At 42.8% G+C, this 13,456-nt stretch overlaps 1 protein-coding gene across 2 annotated transcripts in view; it reads right to left on the bottom strand.

Moving 5' to 3' along the window:
- The window catches only part of HECW1 (HECT, C2 and WW domain containing E3 ubiquitin protein ligase 1), a 402,469-nt gene that overhangs the window by 276,172 nt on the left and 112,841 nt on the right, over positions 1-13,456 (bottom strand). For both annotated transcript variants that reach the window (XM_037837142.1, XM_037837143.1), the window contains exon 2: positions 2,941-2,998. In XM_037837142.1, coding sequence (XP_037693070.1) covers positions 2,941-2,967 — 27 coding nt within the window. In that variant the 5' untranslated portion in view covers positions 2,968-2,998. The remainder of the gene's footprint in view (positions 1-2,940; positions 2,999-13,456) is intronic.

Genomic DNA, 13,456 nt, shown 5'->3' with positions numbered 1-13,456 from the left:
CTGATACAGAAAGTAATCAAATGAGCCTCGATATCTCCCTGTTTCTTCCATTCCCTTCCTTGCTTCCACCTACAGCAGTGAATTCCAATCAAGGATCACCTCTTGGCACCACCTCCTGACTCCTGTTGCTTCTGACCAAACTCAGAAAGGCCCAGAAGAACCGACTTTCAAAGGTCTTCAAAGAGATTGCAGCAGACACGGAAAGACGCTGCTCAGATCTTCCTTTGGGAAAGGACTCTTTCCTCAGCTGCGAGGAGGGTGCTTGGCAGATGGCTCCCAGCTGTCTTGCCTCAGATCTGCCTCAGCTTTTGAGGTGAGGTCATGGTCTTCTGAGGGTGTCCCAGCCGATGACTGAGGGCCTGGCCATTCCCAAACATCAGGGTCTCTCTTACAGGCAAGCTTTGCTCCCAAGTGCCCCACTGGGCTAGAAGCAGCTCCGCCTGACTGCATCCTTCTGCACAATTCTCGTTCCTCCCTTTTTCTTTCATGGGCATTACTTCCCTTTTGGACTCCCAGCATCTGCTTTCCAGAGGACCCAGCAAATGCAGAGATGCTGACCATTCTAATGGTTAAGCCCTAATTATTTTTTTTTCCAAAATAGACTTCTGACAGGCTTTGGGAAACTTATCTTTGAGCAACAAGATTCTTGCCTTTGTAGCATGAAGATCTGCAGCATGGATTTCTTTTCCATTTTCTTACTCACATAGAGGCTTAGTTCCCATTATTCTTAGTCAGTGGTTCTCAACCACGGGTTCCTGTAAGAATCACTCCAGGCCTTTTTCAATATGCAAATACCCAGGCCCCACATGCAAAGCTATCATTGGTGGCTGGAGATGTACCCCAGCGTAAGAGCATTACAGAAGCTGAAAAGCATTTCAAAAGCTGAAAAGTGGGCATGCATTAAACAATCAATGAAATGATCCCTATTTCATCTCCAGATACTTTCATAAATTCAGCCAGTATTGCTGCAGTCTCATTTCAGAGTGTGGGGAATCTTCTTGGGAAATATTGTGGAAAGTCTGGTCCCAAATTACTTAACATTTACCTTCCATGGAACATGGAAATACATGTGTTGTATCCTGCCCTTTCAGGTTTCACCTGTAATTGTTATGCTCATATTTCACAAAATAAAGTTCTTAGGACTCATCGGTTGTCATCCAAGTCTCTCGCGCCTGCTATCCAGTGGGAGGCTACTCATGTCCACGTCAAGGTGAATATTCAGCCATTGTGCTTCCTGGATCACTGAATAAAATCCCTAGGATCATCCATGTGTTACCTTTGCCATTAGATTCAAGGAGTTTTGTTTCAAGGCAGAGCTTGTATCTGAAGATGTGTGAGGGAAGCCCTAACTTCCCCCGACACTATACCTGGAAAGAAAGAAGGGGGGTGGTGGGAGGGTGAAGGTGCTACTCAAATGTTCCCAAAAGGAACTACGTAGCATTTTTAAATAACTTCTGACTGTATCTTCATAGCCAGGGAGAAAATACAGAAGTCCAAAAGGGATGTAAACAAAAAAAGAATGCTGTGCATTGGAAAAAAGTAAGTTTCTCCTCCTAAGAGTTAAGCCTTCCCCAAATGGAGAAGATCAGAGGTTGAAGCAGCAGAGTAAATTTAGAGACAAAACACTCGCTGAGGTCCAAAGATGTGAGAAAATGACAGGAGAAGTGGCTGTGACTGCAGAACAAACTGGAGATACTCAGCAAGTAAAAGGGGACTTGCAGTTACTGTACTGATGGACTCTGGGCATTTGACAGCTCATGATTAAGTGGGAATGCTTCCCTGAATACAGCACAAAACATGCTCATCTTCTAAGTGTTACTCAGAATTTACTAACTCAGAAAGCTGCCTTCCGCATAACTTGGAAGCAATGGCGTGCAGAAGCAGGGACCCGAGTTTACAGTTGCCTCATTCACGTGCCAGCCAGCAAAAATCGAGATGCTAACGTGGTATCTCCGGCTTAGATTTCCTTATTGCAGGGTTATTTCAAGGATTAGCTGAATATGCTATGTGGATGTGCATAGTAGATTTGCAAAGTGCTATGCAAATGTGAGCTTTTATTCGTTTTCTTTAAACAAAAGCCGCCTCTGCAGATTGCAGATGAGTAGTGGCAGGGCAGACTAGAGCCCAGACTCCAGCTCCAAAAAGGCAGACCTCAGCTTGGATCCCTGTGTCTTACTTACCTACTAGAAGACTTTGGGGCAGATACTTAATCCTCGATGGCCCAGGACCCTCCTATGCAAAATGGGAAAAGGATTGTACCTACCTCTGAGGACTCTTGTGATAGAAAGGAACTCACCCACAGAAAGCACTGAGCACAAGTCATGACACATAGTTGGTGTTCAGTATTCGTTAGCTACGATTTTTGTAAACCAGGGCTGCTACCTAACCTTGCAAATCTGTGAACTATAGGAAGGACATCACTTGGTGGGTAGCCTTGAGGGTGTGGGGGAAAGCTGGCCCAATTACAAATGAATCAGCAAACCCTCCAAAATGCCCAGCCTGACTCCGAGATGTCATGTGAATCAGGAGGGGAGATCGTTGCTCTTGTCTTCAGACTTGTTTCGGTGCGTCCATATTAACTGTGATTAATTACCCATAGCCGGCGGAGCTCTCTGCCTTAATTTTGGAAGAATCCTCATACAGTGTTTTGTTTCCAGGTACAAATTCACTTGGAACAACCGCACGTTCACATAACACAAGAGGACCAGACATGCAAAGAACAGTGTCTCAAAATGGAACAGAGTTGATTTCTGGGGTGGATGCAGGTGGTGGGGAGGGGACGGGCGGATGGATCTCGAATGTCAGGGCTGCACATGACACCCGTTCCCGGGCCAGGGCAAGTGCGTGGGGCGCCGGGCTGAGGTACATTCCATTATGAGTGGGGTGGGTTTATAATGGAATGGCATGGATGGTTTCTTATAATCAGAAAAGCACACTGACCTTCACGCTACACAGGTGCAGCAGCATAATGACCCACCACGTGTACGCGCATCGATTCCTGGGGAAAAGGCCAATGAGGTTAACTCAGCGTGTATCCCAAGCAAGCAGAATCAGTGACATTTCCCCACACAGCAAGCAACCCCCACCCCACCCCCTCCAAGGCACTTGGCCCACCTACTCGTAAAAAGTAAAGACGCCCACAGATCCTACACATTTTGATTAAGTGGCTGACATGCAGCGAGCAACATTATTTTATGCCATGGATAATTTGATTTGGAATTTCAAATTTACACTTTAAATAGTGAAAATCATGAGCCCAGGAAAAATTTTTTTTTTTTCTTTTTAGGAAACTGAAGGATTTGGCATGGGATACAGAGATGGGAAAGGAAATTCTGTTTCCCTGGCACGCTAAGAATAACTACCGGAAAGCATCCTCAGACATGCTCTATGCATAAGATCCCCTCAACCAAAAGGGAACCACAACTACAATTAAAACTGCGGAATATAGGACTGACTTCGCCTCAGAGACTGTACTCGCTGAGGCATTTATTGAACTTGAAAGTTTCAAGAGGTAGTGCTGTCCCCGTATGTGTCCAATAAAGTTTCTATCCCCCCAATGGCAGCTGGCTTGTCATCACCGGTTACCCCCATCAGCAGCTTAGAATAGAGAAACAATGTCAAAAATTAGCCTAAAGGACTTGAACAGAGAGACGCTGGGCACAGGGAAGTTGCTGGTGGCACACTATCAGGACCCCCTTAATCCATGCATCACTTTGGTTCATGAACCTTTGTTCTCTTATACTCTCACCTTCCGCTGAAGTTAAAGCCACCACAAAAGTAGTCAGTATGGTCTTATTCCAGAAGAAAGCAATATATGAGGTCAGCATTCCAAAACCCCAGTGAAACCTGAAGCTCTGCTGACAAATGAGTTCGTGTAAGAAACAAGTAGCAAGCTTGCATCCTGGGGGCATGGATTATGTTCGCATCCCTGGTTTGAGCACATTTGAATAAGAGAGAGAGAGAGAATCTGACGTCCATTTATGACAATCGCACTCTCTGCTGACCTCGTGCTGGGCTACCTGACTTCTCAGCAGCGGGGGACACTGGCGAGCACTCCTTCTTTGAGGCCTCTTTCCCTGCCGTGGCCCTGGCTTCCCAACTGCTTGGGAAGCTGCTCCAGCTCGGCTCCACCTCAGGCCTTTCCTCCCTCACATTTTCCTTGTTGCAGGGCCCCATGTGCCTTCCTTGGTTGCAATTTGATCTGAACATCAACAACCCCCAAATTTCTATTACAGCTCAGTGCTCTCATCTGAACTCCAAACCAATTCACACTGGGACATCTCAGAGCCTCCCCAATACCGAACAAAAAGAACTCAGGACCTTTGTCCTCAAATCTCTTCCTCTCTCCGAAAGTCCAAACTTGTAATGGTTTCCTTCCCCCTAGCTAGATCTCCCCGTCAGGAACTTGGGAAGCCACTTCACCCCTGATTTCTCCACCCCGCCCCCCCCATTCATCCCACCAAGCACTGAGTCCATTTGGTCTTACCTCCTAATGGTTCTAGAATCCTTCTGCTTCCCACCATTTCTACTACATCCATGGTGGTCCAAGTCAACGTCCTCTCCATCCCAAAACACTCCAATTGGCTCTAACCAGTTTTCCCACCTCCATTCTTGCCTCCCTCTCAAATACATTCTCTACAACAGGCAGAATGATCTAAAGAAAAGGAAAATCTGATCATGCACTTCTTTGCTTTAGTGGCTTCACATTTCCTTTAGGACAAAGTCCTCAATACCAGTTGGAGACCCATTTCTTCCAAACATGCAAAATGTATGCCGAGCTGGAGCCATGTGGCCCTGCTCCTCCTCGGCCCTGTGCCCTACCTCAACCTCCCCACCCTGATATTCTGACCACTTGGGGACTTTTGCAGCTCTCCAGAGGCCCTTGCTTCTCCTTCCTTGAAGACTTCAATATGCCTGTCCCCCCACCTCAAATGCGGTTTGCCCAGTCCTTTCTTTACCCATTTCTTCCTGCACAGCCTGAGTCTTTAGTCTTCCTCCCCATGCACCCACTCCCAACCCCAGGCCAGAACACAGACCCAGGGAGCAGCACCCTGTACTTATTTTCTGCAGGTTTTAGGGTAATTCTCAATGAACTGTTTACATAATTATTTAACATCTGTCATTCAATGTCAGTCCAGAGCACTCTGTGGTCTGGGGGTTTCATCTTCAGTACTGTATCCCAGCTCTTAACACAGTATCAAAGGGGCATGCTTGATAAGCACTTGACGAATGAATGAGTGAATGAATGAATGACCAGCGATTGTCTAAATCCTTGAGGAACTCAAAGAGTCCAGATTTTAGAGGAGTGAAAAGGAGACTTTTGCCTCACTTGTTGTAAGCCAAATGTTGATCCAACTAATCAAACACACACACACACATTAGGGGAGTAAGCAGAATAGTAACTAACTATTCCTGTGGCATTTAACACTGGGGATGCTGGTTTATTTCACTTTGACAAAGTAATTGGTTTTTTTTTTTTTACAGTTTTACTAATTGTGTTAACTGCAGGAATTGACACTGGAAAAGAAAAGGCACTGTGCTAGTTTGGAGCTATTATGTATCCCAGAAAAGGCTGTGTTCTTTTGATCCTTTCCTATGGGTATAGACCTATTGTGCATACGAACTTTTGTTTAGCTTATTTTAATTGAGGTGTAACCCAGCCCATTCAAGGTGGGTCTTAATCCTGTTTATTGGAGTCCTTTATGAGGATAAAGAGAGAAACACCCAGAGTTTAGAGAGAAAAGCCCTGGAGAAACAAGCAAGGACCCACAGAAAGTCAAAGAGCCACTGAAGCCAGAAACTGAAAGCAACAAAACCGAGGAATGAAGGACCAGCAGACACCAGCCATGTGCCTTCCCATGTGACAGAGTTGTCCCGGATGCCTCCTGTTGATGCCTTAATTTGGACATTTTTATGGCCTTAGAACTGCAAATTTGTAACCTAATAAATCCCCATTGTAAAAGCCAAGCAATTTCTAGTATATTGCATTTCGGCAGCTCTAGCTAACCGAAATAGGCATCCTTTGGAAAGAGGAGTGAGAGCAGAAGTGGAGACTTTACCAGGGAAGTGAACAGGGATTAAAAAGAACCCTCACACCAGCCTACCAAGAAGGAAGGTCTAGAAGGAACTCTTTTCTAGGGGGAATAAACCAGAGCTCAAGGAAATTAAGGAATAAAGGAGGGGACCAAGAGAGCTGTCTACAATGAAAGCAACCAGATAAATTTTCTGTCCCCTTCTTTCAGCCTTTCTTCAGCTTCACATATCTGCATTTGCTCTTCATTTCTGGCATATGGGAACCTAAACTGATAATGGTGAAGGGGCGTGAAGAAATCAAGCAGAGGAAAACCCTACAAGAAATGACAGTAAATTAGGGGTTGACAAAGTTTTACCTTGTAAATCACCCGAGATTAGACAATTCTTCCTTCAAATGCCCAAGTGATTTACATGTAACTCTATCTGGTTCCTCTCCTTGACTCAAGAGCCTTGAGAAAACACACTTGCATCCCACTGTCCCAGGCAGTAGGGAAGTCAAGTGGGAAGGAGGCCTCTGAATGATATTTCAGCAGAGCCGCAGCAGGAGCCCTAATGCACAGCGACAGAGAGCAGGGCCAGCCAAGGCACAGCGCTTTGCTAGGCTGCTCCTTGACAACAAGTCCTGGTGGGTGGAGTCCTGGCTGCCACCTGCCCACTTCAGCTCTCCAAACCCCAGCATCCCCTCTCGTGCCCTGTAAATCAGCCTGTTACTATCAGTCAACATCCCACCTCCATGACCTGTTCTGCCTCTGCTACTAGGTCACCCGGGTAGATGTTACAATATTGAAAAATCAAATGAATCACATAAGTTATTATTTCTGGGCCAAACAGATCTTGTCCCTATTCAAAACAAACTCAAGTTAAAAAACTAAACAAAAGAAAAAAGTATAAAGCATGGCACTGGTCCTCAGATTATACCGTGATTTAGCATGTGCTAAAAAAAACACACCTATTTGCGGGGGGGGGGGGGGGGGGGGGATTTTACTTTCTTCCTCTTCTATTTGATCTACTTTCCGATAAGTGAAGGATATTTGAGATCATTTGTGGGTGGAGAGGATAAAAGCTAGCAATAAAAGAGGACAGGTCTTTTATAACCTTTTTTCCAACTATAGAAACAATGTACATTTGCTGTTAAAAGAAGCCAAGCCCATTCAGATAATAAGATGAAAACGTCACTCCTCACCCCGTCCCCTAAAGAAAGCAGAGGTCCTGATCAAGTCTCTCATTTCTAGAGTGGCTTGAGGGAATCCCCAGGAAGCTGCTGCTTTCTGGTCAGCAGATTTCCCTGCCTGGGGAGGGAAGGAGGGTGCCTCACGGGAAAGAAGCACAGACTTGCTGGCCCTCAAAGGGGCTAAAAAATAATTTACATTATTTATACTCCCCCAGACAGGACGTGAGCTGAAGCAATCACCCTTCACAAAACTAGAATTGCAACTACCGCTTTTCTAATTTGTCCTGTGTGGCCAATGACATCTAGGATCTGTTGGGTTCCAGATGGAGGTATCAAGGTACAGAGGCATGTAAAGCATACAGTTTCGGTTTCCATGGCTCCAAACCCTAAAGAAGATTCAGGACCCGCCTCTTTCTCATCTGAGGTAGCCCAGCACCCTGCCTGCTGTCTGATATTTACTGATTAGATGAATGAATCAGTGGAAGGAGTAACCCACACATACCTTCCCATACACATTGACAATTCTAAACACACCACACCAGCCCTCCTTGGAAGAACAAACTAAGCTCAATTGTATATGTTTTGAATGAAGTTTTAAAAAACATATTTCTTCTTAGAGATCAGAAAATTACACTTAACTTAATAAAACTTGTTTTGTTGAGAGATTCCCACAAACTCTTTATTACTCACAGTGTTTTCAGGAAATCTTCTCCCTCTTCTTGGTGTCATGTTGATTTACATCAGCTGACAGTCAGTACAGATACCACATTGGGAAAAAAAAACCCACCAATCTGGTCCTGGTGTTGAAGTCCTGTTTTCAATTTTGTGACCACAGATCTATCGAAGTGACTTGGGATTTGACTGGTTTTGTTTTGTCCAAAGGTAATTTATTTCAGCTTTGAGTCCTGATCTTTTTTTAAATATTCAGGAGATAAAAATTTACTATTCAGTAACCTTGGGATGATACCATTTTTTCATTTTCCTGGGAAGATGTCTCATCGTGATCCAATATCCACTAACAGCACTTCCCGGCAATAAAGACTTATGGATGCCTTCCAAAGTCTCAGGCTCCTCTACTGTCATCTATCATCTCTTTTTAGTGAAAAAATTGGCTTTGACCACAGGCCAGTTTGTACTTGAAGAGCATGGACTTGATGGCATGGCCAGTGGTCTGTAATCTTTCTCCAGTTCTTCAACATATCCATGACTAAATCTCTGCTAATAATGATGCATGAAGGTCAAATAAAGATGTCTTGAACTCTCTAGTTTCCCAGTTTTCTCACTTGACATTTTCTTCCCCACCTGATCTCCTCTGGACCCATCCTGGTACTAGGAAAGATGGTTCCAGAGATGACCAGTTTGTCCCTCTAAGTGGTTCCAATGCCAAGTTCACCCATAACTAGGCAAAATAGAGAAGATCGCCTGTGGGTGCCAGTCTTCTCCTCCCCAGTACCTTATTCTTCAGGTTCCTACTCTGAGCAGCAAAGTGACAAAGTCAGTTTGAGAAGTAGAGCCAAGCCCTGGAGCAGTGCTGAGGCTGGGGCTGGGGGCAGCTGACAGCCAGCACGCATGCTGGGTCAGTGCTCGTGTTCACAAACTGGGGCCTCCCCACCATGTCCACACCTCCGAAGGTGGTGATTTCTTGCTGCTCAGCCCAGGGCCAGTTGCTTTTTCCCAACTTTCAAGTCCCATTCACAATACATCTGTGATAGGGAAACATTCATAATAGAACCCCATACTTGAAGAACTCTCCAACAATGTTATCTTCTAAGAGTAATAGCTGATCTCAGGGTATTCTCATTAAAAACAGATTTCAGTGACAGACTATCAAAACATTTTCCTTGTACAATAAGCAGTCTGATGGGGCGGTATTACTCAAAACATATGGGCTTAAACTTGGCCCTCAGCAACAAGTGCTTCGCCCCCATTGGTTTCAGGAGCTCATTTAACTTCTGCATCATGGATACGGGAACAGACTTTGGCTGATTCAGTAGCCTTTCATGCTTCAAGTGGCAAAATAAAACAAAATAAAATAAAAGTGTGGTGAGCTACATTTCTGCTTCTGTTTTCAAAATCTGTCATCAGTTATCTTTGAGGGCACTGTATAAGCCAAGCAGAGTCATAGTCATTCAACTTTTAATGACCACCTACCCCATGATTCAGGGAGACTGACAGGCACAATAAAGAAGTAAAATGCACACCTAGATGGTGGAAATTTTTAAGAAGAAACAGTAAATGAAAAATGAAATGTTGAGATGTAGGTACAAGGTTTCCAAGGAATGCTTCAAAGATAAGGTGATTTTGAGTTAAGACCTGAAAGAGGGAAAGGAGGTGGCCCTGTGGATGCCCAGAAAAGGAGCCCTGTAATCAGAGGGAGTAGCTAGTGCCAAGGGGGGAGAATGTCTGGGTTGTCGGAGAAACAGCAGGGAGGCCAGCGTGGCTAGAGAGAAGGGAACACAGCGGAGGATGGTAGGAAATGAAGCTGAAGGAGCGAGGAGGGGCCGGATGGCCTTGGGCTCCCTAGTGCCCTGGAGGGATCTGATGTAGCCAGATGGGGAGTCACTGGAGATCTTTGAGTAGGGGTATGACTTGATCTAATTTGTGTTGAACAGTATCTCTTTGGCTGATGGTTTGAGAACACACCGAAGGAAAGGCAAAAGAGGAAGTTGGGAGACTTGGAAAGAATCCAGGCTGGACATAACAGTGGCGTGAACAGGGTGGGAGCAGGGGGGATAGTGAGAATTTGGTCAAAATTGTAGATCTAAGAGAGCAGACTATGGAAAGGCTGTGTTGCGTCTAAATTGTAAAGCCTCCAGCTAACCTTTTGCTTGTTTGGCAACCACCTACTTCATATGCAGCTCTACCAGATGGAGGAGGGATGCTTGCTACCTGCAAAGAAGCTTATTTCTGGATAATATGCTCATATTATGTGAAAAAACTTAAAAGGATCTCAGATGTACAGACTTAATGAAATAGGTCTCTGCTTAATTTTCCCTAATCAGAACCCAATATTTTAGGGCTTTTAGGGCTGGTTGCAAAGACTTCAATTAAGCATTTTCAGCTTTTAGCATTGAAGCCAAGAAGCTAGGATTTAACAAATGATTATGATTACTGAGTCATTATATAGATATTTCCTTTTACTTTCTTGTATATTAGAATAGCCAGAGGGAAATACCCAAAATTACTGAACTGTAATCCAGCTGTCTTGATCTTTGATAATGATTGTATAGCTATATAGCCTTTATCTTGTGATTGTAAAACACCTGTGGCTGATCCCCACTTGTACCCCCTTATCCTGTTTTTCAACTTTAGTCTTATGATCACTAAAGACAACCCCTAATGATTTAATGGGTCCCTTTGAGTCAGCCCAGAAATAACCCATCCCAATTCCAAAACTATGTTGTTAGACAGAGTTGGATCTAACCAAAACGGGCCTGCCTGACATGTGCAGTAGCTTAGACTTTAACTTATAAGTGACCTACACTTCATTATAATACTAAAAATCACACCCATCATCATATTAAGGCCACCATTTCCTTACATACATTCTGTGACAAAGCATGTAATCAATATGTGCATGCTCAGTAATTAGAGCATCATCTACCTACATCATCTAGAGCCGATGTGCTCAGTATCCTAAAAGCTGCCCATCTTTTGATACCATAAAACTATCAGTATTACTGCAGTTCAGGGAGATAGATTTTTAGGCCAGTAGGCCATCTGGTCTCCTGCTTCATGCCTAGCAATAAACTTTCTCTCTTTGAAACCCCTGGGTGTCAGGAATTGGTCATTTGAGCGCATCAGGCAGAGAACCAACTGTGTTTGGTTGGTATTAGCATTGTCAGCACTTTCTTATTTTTTTAATTATAAAAGTAACTCATTCTTACTGTAGAAAATATGAAAGCTATAAAAAGCAGGAAACAGAAGAAAAAAAGATATCCAGGATCCAGAATCCACCACTATTAGCCAATTTAGTATATTCCTTATTCTTTTCTCCCTTTTCTTTTGTACTATGACATATTACACATACAATTTTGTATTCTACTTTCTTCAATAAAATAAAAGGTTTTCCAATGTTATTAATAGTTTTTCACAAATACAGTTTTAATGGATACCTTTTATAAACATCATAATTTAGCTCATTGTTCCCTATTTTGGACACTTAGGTTGTTTATATTTCTGGTATTCAATAATGATTGGACAAACATCTTTGCACACAAGCAAAAAATATTTTCTGCAATTTGCTTTGTTTCCTTAGGAAATAGTATGTTTGAATGACTGTGGTTAAGTTAAAGGATGTGGATACATATTACCAAAATGCCTTACAAAAAGGCCACACCAAATTTATACCCCAAGGAGCAATTCATAGGAGTGTTCTTCTCACCACAAACTCAGTGACACTGCATATTCTCTTGGTATTTCCTGACTCTATACATTTTGAAAATTTTCTTAGCCATTCGTGTTGCCCTTTTGTGAACTCTCTGATGTTGTTCTTAAATGCTTATCTACTATAGCTTGGTATTATTTTTTTAATTAAGTAAATGCATTCTGAGCACATTAAAATACTAAACTTTTGTCATCATACTTGTTGCAAATATTTTTCCAGAGGATTTGTTTCTGATTTTATTTGGTTATTAATGGAAAATCTCCACGTTTATGTAGTCAAAACCTCTTCTTTCTCATTCCTTCTAACATTTTAACCTTATAAAAGCCTCCATCCTCCCCACCCCCACAGATAAGGATAAATATTATATCTGCACCCATCTCATAAGCTACAGAACTATTTTGAAAAACTCTGCTCTTAAAGTCGTTTGTAATTTACTTGGGTATATTTGAATAATACGTTCCTCACTGACACTGGCTGCCCCTTTTGCCATTTATCAGTGTTTTCCATGTACTAGAATCTCTCCTGAGTTTGCAGTTTCATGATTTATTGTCCTTTCTGAAGTCAGGGCCACACTGTATTCATTATTGAAGCTTTAAAGTGGTCATGGTAACCTCACTTCATTCCTCTTCTTGTGCCTTTTGGAAATGTCTGTACTTCTCCTTTAGAAATATTTTGGAATAATTTTATTAACTTCATGGCAGAAATTTGCAGGGGATTTTTATTCATAGCATTATAACCTACCTATGAACTACTGTAAAAAAATCAATGACTTTACAGTATTCAGTCTCGTCATGAAAGAACCTGGAATATCTATTAATGAAAATAAATCTTTTCTGTCTCTTAATAAGGTTTTGAAGTTCTATTTACAAAAGTTTTTGCACTTAACGATTAAGTATGGGTATTTTATGTTTTTATTACTGCTATGAATTGGATATTTTTTCAATTGCTCTTTTATTTTATGTTCTGCATATTGTCAACTTTGCAAACTATCTTATTAGATCAAAAACTAGCTATTATATATCTCTTGTATTTTACAAGTATACAATCACATCCCTAAAAGTAGTTATCATTTTGTTCTCCTCTTTACAAAACTGTCCCTGTAATCTGTTTCATGTCATTGCATTAACCAGAACTTCAAGATCAATGATAACAAATCCCTAAAAACGGTGGCCAATTTTGTATTGTTTCTGACAGTGACTGGAGTGCACTGAACATAAGGCAGGGTACTGGTCTCTGTTTTGACATAGACATAATTTCTATATTATATTCTCTACTTGAACATATTTCACTAGTAAGTCACTATGCTAAGAATACTGGTGATAATGTTCACCAAAATGTCAAAATGGTAGGCTGGTCTTATGATGCTGTGGAGGCCATGAAAATTCAGATATCCAGTGGCTGAAGATGGCTCCAGCACTGTGCTCTGAAGTCTGTCACCACCACACCCCCTGGCCAGGCCTCCCACACATGACTGTGTGCGCCTAGTAGGCACACACCTGGAAGAGGCCAGACTCTCCTGAAGGGCCACATTTTTGGAGCTACACTGCAGCTTAAGATGGTTCCACCCAACCTTCCCGCCTTCCCTCTCTCCTTCACTAGAGTCAGTCCTGTATTGCCTTCCAGCCCTCCCAGCTCTCCCAGCTCCTTTCCCATTTCCCTCACAGATAATCTCTCACATCTAACCCCATTTCAGCATCAGGACCCAAACTAACACAGACACTGACCGTTTTGGTCAGTCAATAGAAAATTCAGGCCATATTATTGTCCTCTCAGACATGTCAGTTAAAGGGCAATGTTATTTTGAAATCTGTTACTTTAATAGCATGCAAAAAGTAAAGAATTTGAGCAGTGGATGACTAGCCACA

Source organism: Choloepus didactylus, chromosome 5 (genome assembly GCF_015220235.1).
Source record: "Choloepus didactylus isolate mChoDid1 chromosome 5, mChoDid1.pri, whole genome shotgun sequence".
NCBI classification, from domain to species: domain Eukaryota; kingdom Metazoa; phylum Chordata; class Mammalia; order Pilosa; family Megalonychidae; genus Choloepus; species Choloepus didactylus.
This window is presented reverse-complemented; position numbering and strand designations above follow the sequence as displayed.